Source organism: Coturnix japonica, chromosome 4, assembly GCF_054131305.1.
Source record: "Coturnix japonica strain WE chromosome 4, WE-NBRP24, whole genome shotgun sequence".
Lineage (NCBI taxonomy): Eukaryota > Metazoa > Chordata > Aves > Galliformes > Phasianidae > Coturnix > Coturnix japonica.
In genome coordinates, this window is record NC_140666.1 from 21321116 (window position 1) to 21338366 (window position 17251).

General features: G+C 39.2%; 1 protein-coding gene across 5 annotated transcripts in view; it reads right to left on the bottom strand.

The window, feature by feature from the left end:
• Window positions 1-279: 279 nt before the first annotated feature.
• Window positions 280-17251, bottom strand: part of TMEM164 (transmembrane protein 164) — an 86485-nt gene continuing 69513 nt past the window's right edge. For 2 of the 5 annotated variants that reach the window (XM_015860466.3, XM_085546219.1), the window contains 3 exons: window positions 13291-13369; window positions 5533-5633; window positions 280-5139 (listed from right to left, as the gene is read on the bottom strand). In XM_015860466.3, the coding sequence (XP_015715952.1) occupies window positions 4933-5139; window positions 5533-5633; window positions 13291-13369 (387 nt within the window). In that variant the 3' untranslated portion in view covers window positions 280-4932. The remainder of the gene's footprint in view (window positions 5140-5532; window positions 5634-13290; window positions 13370-17251) is intronic. The other 3 variants (XM_015860467.3, XM_085546221.1, XM_085546220.1) reach the window with 2 other exon arrangements.

Genomic DNA, 17251 nt, shown 5'->3' on the forward strand with positions numbered 1-17251 from the left:
CAATTGTGTGAGATTGGCCAGAAAGCCCTCGAGAACATCTTTGGAGTTCTAGATGCAGTGATAATCACTCTTGGATCTAGCAGTACAGACAGCTTCAGACAGGAGAAGCTGTATTCATATTGATTTGATGAACACCTGTCTGTTATCAAGTCTCTGTGAATCCAGCTGTTAATACCTACAAATGGGAGAAGAACATCAATTTCAGTTTTCTTACCTACGTTGAAAACAGAGTGAACAAGACAGGCATAGTGCCTGGCATGATTAGAAAGACAACAAAAATTACAATACCATTAAAATGCATTTATTTGTTTTAATTCAAAGGTTTAAGAACTGTTTGCCCAGTGAGCTGGACATCATAGGGCACAACCACCAAAAAAAAAAAAAAAAAAAAATCAGACCAAAATACAAAACCAAGTACACAAAGTATCCCTTATTTGTAAATGTTACCTCATAACCAAGTTTCAGCACATTAAAAAGTTTACAAAATTTATAACTTTCCTACAAATTATACAGAACTAACAGCATACACGGCAGTTGAGCCTCTCCACAACCAGCCTTGACATTGCCATTCTATTTCATGCCTGGGTAGCTCTACACTTGAGCTCTGGCTAATGGGAACCGCAAGCTTCCAAAGACCGCTAGTGTGCTTCAGTCCAGTCCCTGAGCGGCTCCACTTCCCTGGCACAGGTTGGTTGGTGAGAGCAGTGTGGGTATGCGGCCTGTTCTGCCCGCTGCATCCTCTGCAGCGTTGAGATAATGACTCAGTAAATGCAGAAATAATTTTAAAAAAGTACAAAAATTGACCCTGAAGTAAAACATCATCATTTAAAAAACAGCTCGATTTGAACTAAGTTACAATAAAGCTGCAGTACAAGTATACAGCAATATCATATTGAGTACAAGATCACAAGAATCAACATATTTGTTATGCGTCTTGTCACTAAAAATGACAACATCAGCACTGATCCATCTGCCCATAGAAACCTTTCTCCTCCTAACAGAAGGGCTGATATATGCCCTCCTTTTAGCTTTTTCTCAGCTGCGTTAAGTCTTAGGAATGACTTAATTCCTAAGTATCCACCTCAAGTTGAACTATTTAAGGTGACAAGCGCTAGGATGCGACAAAATGGCCTCAAGTTGCACCAGGAGAGGTTTACATTGAACATCAGGAAGAATTTCTGCACAAGAAGAGTGGTCAGGCATCGTACTGGGCTGCCCAGGGAAGTGGTGCAGTCCCCACCCCTGGGGGTATCTCAGAGACGTGTAGATGTGGCACTGAGGGACATGGCAGGTGAGGTTAATGGTTGGACTCGAAGGTCTTTTCCAGCCTAAATGAAGCTATGGTCCTATGACTTGCAAACAGCAAGAAGAACATCAAAGTCTATGGTTGTCATTAGGTATAGATGCACAGGAAGCAAATGCCTATGGTTTAGATGCAAGAATTAGAATATAAAAGTAAAATACAGTACTTGGAACAGTTGCATGTAGCCATTTCTGAAAGGAAAATACAATTAGGTTTTACAAAATGTTACAAAATATACTGAAATATCAAAACCCCAACTGTGGCTAGAGACAGAGGGATACATCTGTAATGAGGTACTCTGTAGTTTTCAGGTATGCAAATGAATGACTTTTCATGTCTCCCAGCCTCAGCAAGGCAGCATCTGCTAAAGCACAAGTGAACTTTGCTTATAGGCAGCATTTGTCAAGCCCTAAGATGCTGAACCAAAACCAGAGTACACGTGTGCATTCAAGAGTTTGGAGTGATTTATATATAATTATCATCAAGTGCTGGGAATTTCATCCTTCAGAAGAAACAAAATGCAAACCTCTGGTGCTTAAACAGAAGGAAGTTAAGCAGATACAGTTCATACACTGCCAACAGTGCCTGAACCCTTAAAGTTATCTCTGCATCTGTACTGGACAGCGAGAACCTTGGCACAATAATATCCATAGGCTATCACCAGATCTGTACAGCATGACTGTTCACATAATAAACCATTCATGTTAAAGAAAATCTTCCAGGGAACAGATACCCCTATATGAAGGCTAAGTACTCTATATTACTTTTCAAATGCATTTCATACACATTGAACAAGCTCTGTCATCTGCATCCTCCAAACAGCAATTCAAAGCAACTGAAGAGCAAAGAACGTGAATTTCCACTGATGTTTCAGAAGTTCATTCCCTTTCTGCTTCCCTTCTGCCCTATTCTTCTTCCCCATACACAAAGCTTGTGTCTCAGGTGTGCTGACAACTTCTGTACAGCTACACCATAAACCAAACTGAAAGACTGTGTTTAAAAACAGTTTTCAGAACACGCTGGGGGGAATTGTGACCTAATCTAGGTGTTCCTGCTCCAGCAGGGGATTGGATTAGTTGATCTTCTGAGGTCCCTCCCACAATCCCTGACATCCTCTGACGACTGTGGATAAAAGCTCAGCCAGCTTCATTGATGGTGAGCAATAAGCAAAAACAGTGAGCACAGCTTACCATCAAGAAAAGTTTAAGACTCAGCTGCCCTTCTTCCCTCCAGATCCCAGTGGCTCCACTCTCCTGACAGCCATAAAATCCAGATGCTCATAAAATCCTTATTGAGTGTAGCAGCCACTTCTCTTTACTGAAATATTACATTCAATTAGACATTTTAGTATCTTAAGCCACAAGTTCAACATGCACCAAAACCCAAACTGGGGAGGTGTGAAAAGGAAATAAGAGTTTTCCTCAATTTTAAGTCATAAGGACTTGAAAATTTTGTATTTTAAGAAAAGAGACTGCACTGAGCTTACTTAAATGCGTCTTGCTTCTGCAGTCTTAATTGACTGGAGGCAATTAATGGTGATAAGTGTGAATACTCCTGTTCATCTTAGCATCTCTCAGCAACATCGTGTATTTCATCAACTGCAAATGAAATATTGACTCTTGAATTAAGCACCACATCAGCAGTTAATTAAGTAGTCTTCCATGGGTGGGTTCAGGCCTTCAGTACCAATACACATTGTCTTTAGCTCACCCCTCCACAAATATACAACACATGTCCTGGTTCACTGAAGCAGTAATGAGACAGCTCGATAAAATTAATTGTGTACTTAAACATCTGTAGGATCAGTAATTCACAGTCAACTCCATGAGACAGTAGTTCTTACTACCAAGTGCTTACTTTTCTCAAACCAAACAAGGTAGTAGTTCAGTCTATACAACTGGGACTAGCTATAGACCATTCATAGTTTAGCTCAATATTACATCTCAATTTGTAGTAAATAGCACAGGTTGTTTACTTCATAGACATGGAAAAAAGCCAGAAGCTGGTCTGTAAATTTGGATGTAGCAGAAAAGACTTTGAGTGGGAAATGTGCTTAAAAAACAAGACAACAACAAAAAACATGCAAAGTGAAAACATTTGGACAAGTCATTTGTTATATGACTCCCCAGTTATATTCTTAACAGGAAAGAGAACAAAAAAAGTCAACCACTTATTCTTACTTCTCTTCTTGAGGTATAAACAACTGTACCTTAACATCAAGATGTATCTTCAGGTGATCCATCCAGAGGAGGTATGACGGTTCTGTCTTTCTCTTAAAAGTCACAGCTATGACAATGCAAAGCCAATGGCAACTAACGTTTTGTACAACACAGCTCCTGCAGCCCTGAAATGCAACAGGCTGCACAGCACAGATCTACAGTTAACTATCAGGAAAAACACAGTAAAGACATCCAAGCTTCCCCCCCTACAGTTTCTCCCCTTTTCCAGTTTACTATTTATAATTCTCTCCACTTAGATCCTTTTCTACTTCAAAACTAATATTGACAATTAGATCTAGCCTATTAGATCAAGTAACATTGTCTTCTCAGTAGAAGCCTGTGCTGTTTTCACATTCCTTTTTATACTCATTTTAAAAATCAGTATGAAGAATGTTTTAGAGCTATAGAGACAGAAAACAGTTTCATTTTGTTTCCTCACCAACCACTCTACTAAGGATCTGGGTAGAATACAGAGGAGGAATGTTTAAAATGCTACTAAGTGAAAAAAAGAACTGTTTACACTGTACATTGCATCTCTACTCAGTCTCCAGTCTAAGCTAAGTGACAGAAGCACTTTGCTTAAGGCAGGTCAGCATTGTTGATTAAATACCTATCATAACTTACACATAACATGGGCTTTTTCATAATTTCTGTGTGGTGTTTTTCTACTCACTCAAAATCATCTCTGAAGCATCAAGATCTGATGTGACCTCACTGATCAGACATTTATCCTTAGCAAGCTGGAAACCAAAGCATTCAGTTAAAAAAAAAAAACAAAACAAAATGAAAACAAAACCAACACAAGGTATTTGAAAGAGTTATTGTTCCCCAATATTTCCAACCAGCTTAAAGAAAATACAGTAAAACGTCACTGCCTTGCACTTATGACTAGGATATTAAGTGCACGTCGTTCCACCGTGACCGTTTTGCAACATGTAAGTGCTAAGAGTTAAGCCACGATGATGCATTTCAAGATGTGTTCTGTTCGCATCAGTAGAGAGTTGGAATTCAGCTTTATTTCCTATCCTCTGATATAATTGTATTAATGGAAAAATCGTACTTAGTGGAAATAAGTCAAAATGAGGTAGCGCTGCCACTCTTTGCTGGAATGTAGATTGATCCTCACCTAATTTTAAAGGGTAAATTAGCAAGATTCTACTGTAATCTACACAAAACATATAGAGCAGAAACCTCTTCCAGAATAAGGCCACTGATGCTGCCATTGACAGTAGGCAGTGAAAAACAGCAGTTGAAAGAAAAACCCTCAATTGATAATAGAGGTGTTTGTGAGGCCATAAACTGCGGGGAGAAAAATAATAAACACATTGTCTTCTCATCCCTCCTCTTGGTTTTCCAGTATGAACATAAGGGTTTCTGCTTCCTGTATGTACTGCTCCATGGGGAGAAATTTCAGTCAATTTTCTTAGCTGGAAGTCTAAGCAAGTCCACACTACATTTAAAGACGGGGTCAGCGCAGTAAAACAGTAAGATGACAAGCTTCCCGTGAGTCATAGTCATAATAGTCTGATGTCCAGATGCCCAAATTCGATACCAGCGCCCATAAAAAGGATCTGAAATGGCTGGGCATAACATGTTGTTCAGATTCACTTCTGTAACCTAGGAAAGGGACAACAAGTTTATAAATTAACATGATTTGTACTGCACTGATTCAGACACCAGAAAGGCTAATTTTCAAATTACCATGATAATTAGAGTTGTTGAACAAAGGATTATTACCTCAACACTAGCAGGGCAGCTTTCAGAAGGAAAGCAGATCTGAATTCAGTTGTACATTTAATAGATGGATTCATGCAGGTACATGGCTGATTTATGAAACGTTTTGCCAGTACTTGTGAGACATAAGATACAAGTGTCCATTAAAACATGCAATTAAAAACCTGCACACAAGTAATCTTATCCATGTCTACCTGGACACCTCAGAAAACTAGTCAGCATGTTCACTTTCACTCTATTTTCAAACTATCCATTTATTAACCTCCATTTACTTACCAGTCCCAGAATCTGCAAGATGCTGAAGTGATATACAAACATAAGGCCAGTAGATAAAAGAGCCCACCAGAAATTGCAGAGTGGTTCTGGAGTGTAGATCCCTTGAAAAGAAAGGAATACATTAGTGTTCAGTTAGCATTCAGCTGAATTGCTCTGTCCATCAAACACTCATGAATAATCTTCTCTTTCCTCTGTGGGTGCTAGGGCATCTGGCTTGAGCTGATAACTTACTGAATACCATTATAATAATTAATATTTGAGAGCTTTATTTCTTACCTGGAGCATCCAAGATAGCTTCCTCCCCTCCTCCCAATCCAGCATTAAAATGTATAACGTATTACCTCACTAAACATGCCTATTCTTCACCAAAAACAATGATTTTTTACCTTATTTTTTCTTCTACCTCAGAAGTAATAAATCATTCTAAAATGCAATAGTGGTGTAAAATGAAGTCTTAAAAATCGTGTTCCTCAAACACCTGCTTCTTACGAGGACTGTGAGTTAAGCATGCACAAAACTAACCCAGGTAGTGGGAGGGTTACTAGCCTTTGCCAGCTGGCATATTTGGGAATTACCAGGAAGATTTAAGAGACTTCAGCATATGCTGTGCAAGCCTGCAAGGAATCCAAATTTAACTACATGTGCATAGCTAGCTGTGACAGTCCTCACCGGACTAAAGCTGGTACAAGTGTGCCTATGTATGGTATTTTACATAGATAAAAGCAAATAACTGCTGTTATCTGCTTCGCCACACCAACGCATGGTGGTGCATGCTGTCTGTTTTACAATCCACAGAGGACTGCTGTCTCAATCCCTGTTGCCCTGTTAACTATTTTTTTCCTGCATAGTTTTCTCCCACAGCTTTTACCCATCATGCCAGTCTAGATTGTTTCAGGAAGCTACTTCAAAATCAAGCTAATTTAAATAGAATCTTCTGCAAGTAAAAGTATTCTTACCAGCATTACCTACACCCCTGTCTAAAACTGTTTATTCATTGTCCACTCAGTATTACAGCTTCTCTGTTGCTTGCCAATTAAAACTAAGGAGCTGGTTGCGTGCTTGAATGACAGCAGCACATATGTCCCCTATATAGCACTCATTATTTATTTAACAAGCAATACTGTCAATGTAATTATCCAAAATACAACTGCACACCATGTTTAAGTAAGCAAAATGCTACTGGGCGCTACCACAATAAACAGGAGCAGCAGGGAAGCTACTTTGAAAGCATAAGGCAGCTTATAAGATTTCTTATCAAGTGGATGGGTGAAAGTCAGAGGAAGAAAATCCCAAGGTAAAAAATGAACTCTACATGAATTAAGTGGAGTTTTGCAGTTAGAGGGAAAAAACTCACACAACTCTAATTCTTAGAGCATGCTTGCTAAGTATGTTAGAAGTGCTAGCATCCTACTTACTATCTTATCTAGAAACCAGAACAGGAATCTTCACTTAAAAACACTGAAATTCATTAAGCTCCACTGCCTGAAAACATCAGTAAGACAGCAGGGAAGTGATGCTACCTCGCATATAGTTTTTCATTGTAGACATTAAGAGAAGAGCAACTAGCCTTGACAACCAAGATACAAAACAAAATAAGATTTAATAGAAGACAGTTCTTTTGGGAAGGAACTATACAGACCGTCATCAAGTCCTGACTGCTTCAGCCTAACCACAAGTTAATGCATGTTATTGAGGGCTTTATCCATATGCTTCTTCAACACTGACAGATGTAGGACATCTAAAACTGCTGTAGAAGAGCCCACTGGAATTGGCGGTAGGGCTATATGTATTTGGTTTCATGCGAACTTGCTTATGTTTTACCAGAAGTTTCTGTAATGCCTGTGAACAGACACTACTGAGGTAAACACACAGAGAAGCTCAAATCCAGACCTTGATACTGAAGGCAATCCGGGAGACCAAGCATGCAGGCAGAGGATAAACACACCAAAATAGACACATGAATCCAGCCATGAAACAGGAGTGGTGAGAGAATGTAGTCATTAAAAGACACAGTAAATCGCACAAGATGACAATACAGATCAGTGGCATAGTTTGGCTTTGAACCCAAGCTTCTCATGTCCAGTTTCAGTCCAGTCAGGGAATCACATTTCAAAAGTCACTAAGAAATGCTGTTGGGGTTCCTCCAGACAGGAATTTCACACTGCTACATCCTCTCTTTGTAGAAAAGCTTTAAATAAAAAGCCAAAAAAACCCACTGGTGACTTTCAGCCTGTGCAGCCTTTCAATCTCAGTGTAATAGAAAATTCCCTCCTTGGTAGACTTGGCAATCCTGAGAACAATAGTGCTATTTTCAGCAGCAGCAGCAGCATTATCTGGACATCAAGGGATAAAAGGAAGCAATGACCTCCACAGAAAAACGTTTCAGAGCGCTCTGGGTTCCCAAATGCATTTTGGGGAACTGATTTTTTAATTCATACTTGGGATATTTTCTGTATATTTCTCACTAGATAAATAATCACTACAGATGTTATTACTCTGTGGTCCTGCTATTCAACAGATGACTGCTGAACAGAGCAGTGTGATCTATTTTCTGTAGCACAGCCTTAACAAAAACACGCAAGCAGGAAAACCGAGACCCAGCTGAGTGGTTGTTTGAGCAGCCTGTGTTGGCTTTGGCAAAAGCTGTTTGCTGCTTACATGGGAAATCAATTCCAGTATGTGGCAGTGAGCTTCACTGTCTCTCTATCCACTAAGGATCACAGGCACTTCTTACATGTTAAGCACTCTCAAAAATTTAATCCAGCTGCCAGTCTGGCACTAATCTAATTCTCAGAAATGCTCACGCTCTGGACAGTGGAGACTGTTCCAAATCAGGGTCATCCAAGTAGGCTGTAACATTTGTTCTTGTGTTGAAATACCACAGCAGCAGATCTTGCAGTTTAGATCAAACTTCATTATCTCGGTGGCACTGATAGGAAGGATTTCACATAGGTCGAAGGGCTTAGTAATCATCATCAGCTTCTGAAACAAGTATTAGTGTGACCTTGAACAAGCTATGCATTTAATTTTGCCATTTAGAAAATGGAAGCAAGGCTTCAATAATCTGAAGATCAACATAAAGACTCAATTTCTTTTATATTAGTTTCCATCTCCCTCCACAAAGTCTCACATTACTTCCAGTGTTGTAAGTGCGTAGTTAACTTCTGAATTACTTATTTCAAGCTGACAAAAAATAGTGTTGTAAAAATCTGAGCACAATTTAGTAGAAAGTAAATTGAGATGCAGACTGGAATTACTTCTCTGCTTGAACCAGAGGAGAACCTAAATATAGTACAATAATTCTCCTTTTAATTCAATAGTTTTAAAACCATCCTTTTCTCTTAGTGTCTTGCTTTCATTCCCACTATACTTTATAGAGATTTTTCACTTTAGTACCCTCCAAAGTACAGCTAGGCCTGCTTAATTCATAACTCTGTGACTACTGCAGTTTCTTCATTTTCAAGCTTGCAAAAAAGGCGAGGGCAAGCTTGCTTCCACTTATTTCCCTTAATTAAGGGGCTATTTCCAATAGTGTGCATGTTTTGGCCTATGAAGGTAGCTAACAGCCTCCCTTCCAGCAGAGAAAAAGATGCCCTCAAAAGGATGAGCTAGTTCTCACCTGAAATTTGCTATTTCCCCCAGCTGTTCTGAATCCGTGTGTTGATTTCATGTGCTGCATTATGCCAGTAGATGTCTAGTTCTTGGCTGTCAGCTATGCTTGTCAAAATCAGCTTGGACGGGGGATCTTGTATTACCTATCCCCATCACAAACTACTATTGATATCTATACAGAAGGTTCTTTCTCTTCCTGGTACATGTACATGTTGCGCTAAAATATTCTCCTAAACTTCTGTCTCTTACATAAAGTATATCGCTGAGACTGGAGATAAACTAGATTTATGACAATCTAACTGGATTTGAATACATAAAAGTTTTCCTGAATTGCTGATGTTTACTATAAAACCCGCTTTATAAGTTCATTTAAAAGATATGGAAGACTATCATTAAATACAAACAAGAGTCACAAAGTGGCTGAGAAAGGATACAACAGCACATTTAAAGGCATTTTTAGGTGATCTCCTACTCATGCCAACAAGTCCTTCGCAGCCAAAGGGAGAGCACAGGTTTGGTTCCCTAGCTGCTTCAATCGTACTTCCTAGTTTACAGCTACAGGAAAAACAGTCCTTCCATCTGCGCCTCTTGTATGTGCACCACATCTTACAACTGAGCCCAGCATCTCATTAGGTAAAATACACTGCAGTGCCCCTAAGGAAGCTGGCTCTCCAGAGCCAGATGACTTCTGAAGCATCACAGCAGCAGGCTTTGTTGCAGGGGAAGTTCATGAACTACTGCTGACTTTCTCACATCGCTAGAGAAATTGTTCCCTTCCGTTGCCACCTTTGAAGGCAGTTAGATCAAAAAAGAAAATGGCCTCATGACTTCAGTCAGAGAGAAAGGTTGTTTTGCTTATGAGAAACACAGCATTTGCCTTATAAGACGAAAAGCCTCTCTCTACTCCTAGCAAACAGCTTACCTACTTCAGTTCTGAGTATCCATCTATCTGTCCATTTGCACGCAGCTGTATAACAACCAGCTCTTAAAAAGAGATGGAGCCAGACTGAAAAGGCTGTACAGAGTTTGCCCCAAAAGGAGACTTTTTTTATTCCTTGTCCTAAATTAAAACCAAATAAATTTACCATCTCCACAATATGGACAACCTCCTTTTGAACTGTCAATTTTGAGAATTTGCACAGCCATTTCAGTGGAGTGAATGCAAGTGACCGTCTCCCCCTGCAGGAGAAAGCATCAGAACCATACAGCAATTAAGTGCCACCAATACAAAGGCATCTGATTAAGCACGTAAGATCTTCAGGTACCTCTGTTCAGACACCAGATTGCTCCTTAAAGTAACAAAGCCCAAAGAACATCAACATCCTTGTCTACTTCACTGAGTTATTAAAACCTACCAAACAATAGTAGCAATTTCAGAACTCAAGAAAGACCATCTCAACTTTGCTGTTAGGGAGTCCCTAGAAATCAACTCTTATTCCACACCACTGTGGAATGATACCCCTTTCCTCATAACTTTCAGAAAGTAACAATTCCACTTGAAGCTCTGAAATCATGGGTCACCTAACCCTTGTCAAATCCCTCCAAAAAACCTTAAAGTAGCTTAAGGACTAAGATGGTCAGAAACCAAGATCTGAGGCTACTGAAGTGCAGAATGAAAATTTTCCATTGTGTATGCAGTTGGCAAAACTCAGACCTCTAAGACCAAACTGAAAGTTTCTAATACTTCATTCTTAGAAGGTCAGGTTAATTAATGCACTGTTGAAATAGCTTTCACAGTTCATGACATTACATTTGCTCAGTTGCTATCTCCCTAAGCCTTCTACCAGCCATCTGTATCCCAGTAGCAAAAAGCGTACTTACCTAAGCATACTTGTATTTTTTAGAAACCCAGCTTAGTTGTAAATTAATGAGTTTTCAATGAAGGGGTTGATTCCCTGATCAAAATTCACACTGCTGTGGTTTTGTCTTTTCTTCCCTCCACCTTGACCCTTCATTTCTTGCACCTCCCTTATGCCAGTCCTAGCACTCATCAGATGACACAGTAATCCAATCCAGCAACTACAGAGCTATGGCATACTTTTTTTCCCTACAACAAAAAGCAGCGACCATATCCATAATCCTGCATCTGTCCTATTACTCTGGTTCAGCCTACCTAGCTAATTCAGAAATGCTGTGTCCTGCCAGAGAGTAGTATAAGTTTTGGCAGAGTTCACAGGCAATATTCATCCAGCAAGAAAGCTGAGAATAGCAGATGTGTTTCATGCAAGAGTTCCCTTGAGTTGGGAATCTTCTGTGCTGACCTATTATATCTGCACTGCCTCTGTTGTACGTGTGACCTTCTTACTAAAAAAATCAAGAGACATATGAAACAAATAGTGTTTAGATTGCTTAGGCTGACATACATACATATACATAAATATGTGCACTTTTAGAAAGGAAATATATTAGAAGGTTAATTACTTAAGTCTGTACTCAAATCAGTACTGAGAGAGAAGAAAGAGTAGATAGATGCCTTAATCCCTGAATGGGAACTCATCCTTGAGCAGTGAGACCTCAGTGAGCTCACTGAGTGACAGTGCTGAGAGATGCTCAGAGCTCACCCTTCAATTTGATCCTAAGCATGGTAATGTCTGCACACTGACAAGGAGGACATGAAGGTGATACTGCCAGCACAACGTGACCTGTCTTCTTCACTATAAGGAGTAACAGGGAAAGAAGAAAAAGAATTACAGCCCTCCCTTACTGTCACCCAGTTTCCTGTCCAAAAGAAAACACTTGAACAGGTAACTGAGTCTGTGTGCATGGCTGATGTTTGATTCGCGTGCCAACAAAATCTGACATGCCATTCTCTGCCAAATGAACCTCAGAACATCTCTGCTCAGTTCTTCTTAAAAGGAACATTAACACTGAGTTCATAACAAAGCAGTCAGTGATATCAGTAGGTTCCCAATAAAAGAAGTGAAGGATGATACTTTTTCCAAATCAAATCCATTCAGTTTTTCTATTTTTTTCCTACCAATTTTCTTCTCCCAGTTATAACCTACAATTCTCTGATGGAAATTTCTGTTCAAAATACAAAAATAAAGCTGCAGGACAATCAGCGTCAGTGCTGATAAAGCAATTCGTATGAGATACAGTTAGAATAAAAGATATGATCTTTTATTATTTAAAGATGCTTTTATCTCAAAGCATCTTAAAGCAAATGTGAGTAAAATGACAATATTCGCACATGATAGTAGGCTAACTTTCACAACACTCATACCTTTAATCTCCTGAGGCATCGGTCCTAACTACTTAGAAATGCTATACATGTTTTGTTAATGAGGTATTACAGTCATCGAGGTGGCTAGGATCTGACCATGTTAAGAAACTGAAGAATTATTAGTTACACAGTCTGAGGCAATCTCTATTGAAATAATTAGCCAAGTTTGCATTAAAATGTCACTGCTATCATGTCAACATTAGATGGCAGCAAATACCAGTACACTGATAACAAGCAAAAACCAACAAGAATACTTTAGGGTGACAACTGTACAACACAAAGCCCTTCAGACTACAGCCTTATCAGCCCCAAACAAGTATCTTAAAATGACACATTAGGCAGGAACGTCAAAGGCACCAGAATAACTGATCTGGTGACACCACATGAACCTGGTGTGTCCTTGCCTATAGTAGCACATGGCTGGTCACACTTCTTTGCCCTTTTCCTTTCTAAAACAATTACAAGTCTGCATAATTTCTACATCTGTATCATATCTTCAAATTCTGGCAACCTGCATTACCAAAGATGGATTAAAATAAAACATGGCCACCATATGCCACTAGCAAGAAAGAAATAAAAGAGTGACTTTTTGAATTATGGCACTTTACCTCTATATCACTTTTATTTAGTTTCATGCAGTAGTGGGTAGGAGAAAGGTTACAAACCTCTAAGTGCAAATTGTAAGTGATTGCTGGCATAAAGCACAAAACATTCACCACAGTGGAAGAGGCTGACTGATACACATACTAGACACAACAATCCTTGTTACGTTATCAGAGATACAACTCCAACATACCACCAGTAACTGTTAGGTGACAACATACAGCAAACAGAGTGAGAATGGATTTTGTGGTAACCATTTAAAACAGCTTGTTTAATGGCTAGAACCAATTCAACAAAGGAAGGGTTAATTGCCAACCTACCTCCTTTTCTCAGCAGATAGATGGGCACAATGTAGAGCATCACATGCTGGATGTAATATATTTCCATTTCAAATGGAAGCTGAGGAATAAGGAAAAATATTTGTAAAGAAAAATATTTGTAAATATTATGTAATAATAAATGTATATTTATTATTTATATTATTTATATATTTATAAATAAATGTATTTTTCATCTTTAACAACTGGAACCATTTTCCTTATGCCCCATCACAACGTGCTTCATTAAGTCCTTCTGTCACCTACGACTGTTACCAAAGCAATGGCAGACAATAATGGTCAGTGCTTGGAAAATACACCTAGTTATGTGGAACAGCCCAGCACCTCTAACACAACAGATGTTGTCAGTCAGTCTTCAAGCTGCAGAAGGATGCGAATAAACAAGTTATCAGTTAGCGGTAATTCAAATATTCTTCCCCTGCTTACAGTCTTTGGAAAGCTGCAATTCATCATCTGCAGATTCAGAGAACTTTTAAAGGACGAGTCAGACAGATTGCACTAAAATAACACTCTGCTAAAAATAACTTCAACCACAACTCCCAGTTCAATCTGAGCCCCTTAATCCCAGCCCAACTAATTCCAGCTCTTGATCAGCTGGAAAAAGCGGCAGACTTCTCTGAACGTCGTTCCATCTGTAATTGTTTTTGCCCATATCTGTCTGTTTAAAGATTCCAATTAAAAATTCAGAATCCAGCTCTTGTTGCAGCTTGCTTACAAAGCTGAATAAAGATGGTTTACTATTTTATATCAGATGTAAAATAATAATAATAATAAAAAGGACAATGCTACTGAGTCTGAATTCTCATAGGAGTAAAGCAAAGCCATTAGCTTGGACTCAAATGTAGTGTCATTATCCAGGCTAACATGAAACCAGATGCAAGCACTACTTTCTTGGCTTGTGTTCCAATTTGAAACAGACAGTTAACCAGGAAGAACAAAATAAAATAAAAATCAAGAAAAGCCTTCCCTTTTTGTTATTGTTTGAAGACAATGAACTCATAGTATCAAAACAGAAACATTACCAACATTTCTACATCAACAGAATTGGAGATAGGATCTTCGCACAGTTCAGTTTTCTTCCTATAGAGTGGCTAATAAACAGCAGGTAAGTAATATAGTGAGGTTTTGAATTCCATAATAAAATAAACCACCACCATATTCAGTTTTATTTTTAAGATGTTAAAACCATCAGCTGGATTTCTCTAGTGTTGGTGTCCCTAAGCTGACACTATCACTGTCCTTGTTTGCAAACTCCAAGATGTTCTGCCAGCTCCTGGGAGACAGCAAAAAAAACCTTCTATATAATCTGCTGGGTTATTTTATTCCAATGATTCTATACCAAAACATAAAACCTTGTGAGATAATAGCAGGCAAAAGCAAGAACTTCACAAAAGTCCTGAAGTGTACTGTATTTGAACCTTTCCTTCCGCTGCCCACTGGAAGACACTAAGAGCAAAGAAAGGGGATCAAAACAACTCAGAAAGAAGCGAACATGATTTTCCTCACTGAAGGAAAAATCCGTACCCCTCCCAGGTGGAGCACACACACTTGAGAAACAATAGTTCATGATACACACAACACAGCATGAGACACTTACTCCTGCCAAGTACCATTCTATGTACTGTGCTTTCAGAAGGGCTCCTGCACTCACCAAGCTGTGAGGATCAGTTACACAAACACAATGCTCAGGACACTTCTGAGAACAGTGACAGCTGTTCTCCTGCAGAAATGTTGACAGTATTTTTGTTTGTCTGAAACAAAACATTCTTTTTTTCCCCACTATGAAAGACTGATTGTTCTGAAGATGGGCACATTTCCTGGCATAGAGCTGAAAACGCGTAGTTTCTGTACAGCCAAGTCCTCACACTGTACAGTCAGACAACAAACAGAAAAAGAACACGCATAAAAGATGGAAAGCTGTACACAGCAACTGGCTCACCCAGTTCGCAGATAGCAGGTAGGTATCTGGTACCTGTAACAGAAAACTGAAAGCAAAGACTAGGTGGAAGGGGTCACTTGTTGAGTCAGGGCATAAAGATCCTCTTTGTGAAAGCAACCAAGCAATTTACCAGCATCATGCTTCCTGCATTTCATCCCATCCCTTCCTTGGAAGTTTTAAAATAACTAAAGGTACAAGACAGAAGGACAGATTCTCTACTGGTGCTATTAACTTGCACTCCAGGCTCCCTGGCAGTCTCAATGAATACAAAGTACAGGCTGTCTTCTTACTGAAAAATAAGTTTTTCCTCCTTTAAATATTCTTATCTGCAGAAAAGCAGATCTGCTCCTCATTCATTCATAGGCTTTCACTTCGATATAAAATCACACACATTTCAAAACAGATAAACAACACTGACACACACAATTCCTCTAACACGCACACAGTATCAAAACAAAACACTCAGTAACTATGTATTCAGACCTCTCACTTTTCACATATTGTAATGCCGTTTCTGTTTGAAAAATGAATGGTGTCTTGTTCCTGCAGGAAGAACATCAGCCTATGATGCAGATTCCAAAGTGCCACACTACCCAGGCTCGTGCTTAAAGGTCCTCCGCTAAGTGCCAAGATCAGTGAGCATGCACTAAGCCTCCGTCCCAGGGAGGGGTCGGTTACATTCAGTGCTACTGGACTAAATAAACACTATTTCATTGCTTGCAAGTCTGAAGGAAGGAGAAACTGTATGAAGGATTAGAGCACACCTTGTTCTTTCTGAGTAAAAGTCACACCAGTCAACAGCAGTTCTCTGAGTGTGTAACAGGGTAACCTAACATAAATCAGGTTCTGCCCTAGGGAAGTGGTGAACTCCTGCACTAAGCTTAGGAAGAAAAAACTATCTCAAAACAGTGCAGACTAAAGCCCAAAAGTCAGATATTCACATGAGAATTTCCCTCCAGAAAGTGCAGCGTAAGACCCATTTAAACCAGCTTAGACCCACTGTGACAAGGCAGCTGCTTTTCAGTGGACTATGAGGTTGCTACTTCATTGTTTTCTGAAAGTAGCACTCCTTCTGTTAATTATTTATACTTTATATGTGTAACAACAGCTCAAGTACTGTACCATAGAAGAGCTCTCATTCCATAGTCCCCTATAAAGACAGCAGAGCATGACAGAAGAAAAGGAATGGAAGGATTTTAACTCCCATGTCCTAGCCTTTGCTATAGCACGACTAGCACAACCCAGTCATTTCTGTATCAGTCGGTTTCTTAAACATCAGCAGTAAATCAGATTTGTAATCTGTAACAATTAGTTTCCTAAATATGATCAGTAATCCAGAAATGAAAACCACAAACAGGTCTCTTATTTCAGCAAAGCAGACCATAGTACAAATCAATCAGAGAAGAGGAATACAAAGTATACAGTACAAAACTCATAGGGCAAACAGCTACTAGGCCTAGGTAATAAGTGATGGATTTCCCTCAGCACATTAAGGATTGTGACAGCAATTACTTACTTGGCAGATGAGAAATAGTGCCAGAGAAATTTAGAACAGTCCAAAGACAGATGTGAAGACTTCAAACACACAAACAAAAAGCCATCAGAAATACACAATGACTATGAATGCCAGAATATCCAGGTAGGCTAAGGCTGCAGGATTCCAACCTATAAAACACCCAAATTCTGACAAGTTATAAGAGACTTTTTTCTAGGCATGCAACTACTGAGGATGAAGTTTAGTAAGATAGCCAAGAGAACATGGAGCTCAGTGCAACACTGATCTCAACAGAATGCATTTGTTCTTCCATCAGGGTTTTGCGTATTTGACTAGCATTATATATGAATTTTGTGTTTCATAAAGACATTGGTTGTCTTGTGGTCAGTCCATTTTTATCACACAGGCCAGCTCCCACTAATGATACGATGGGCTCAATCAGGCATTTGTAGAGTTAAGTGTAAAAAAAGTTTTAGGTAATAATTAATACCAGTTTCAGAAATGCATTT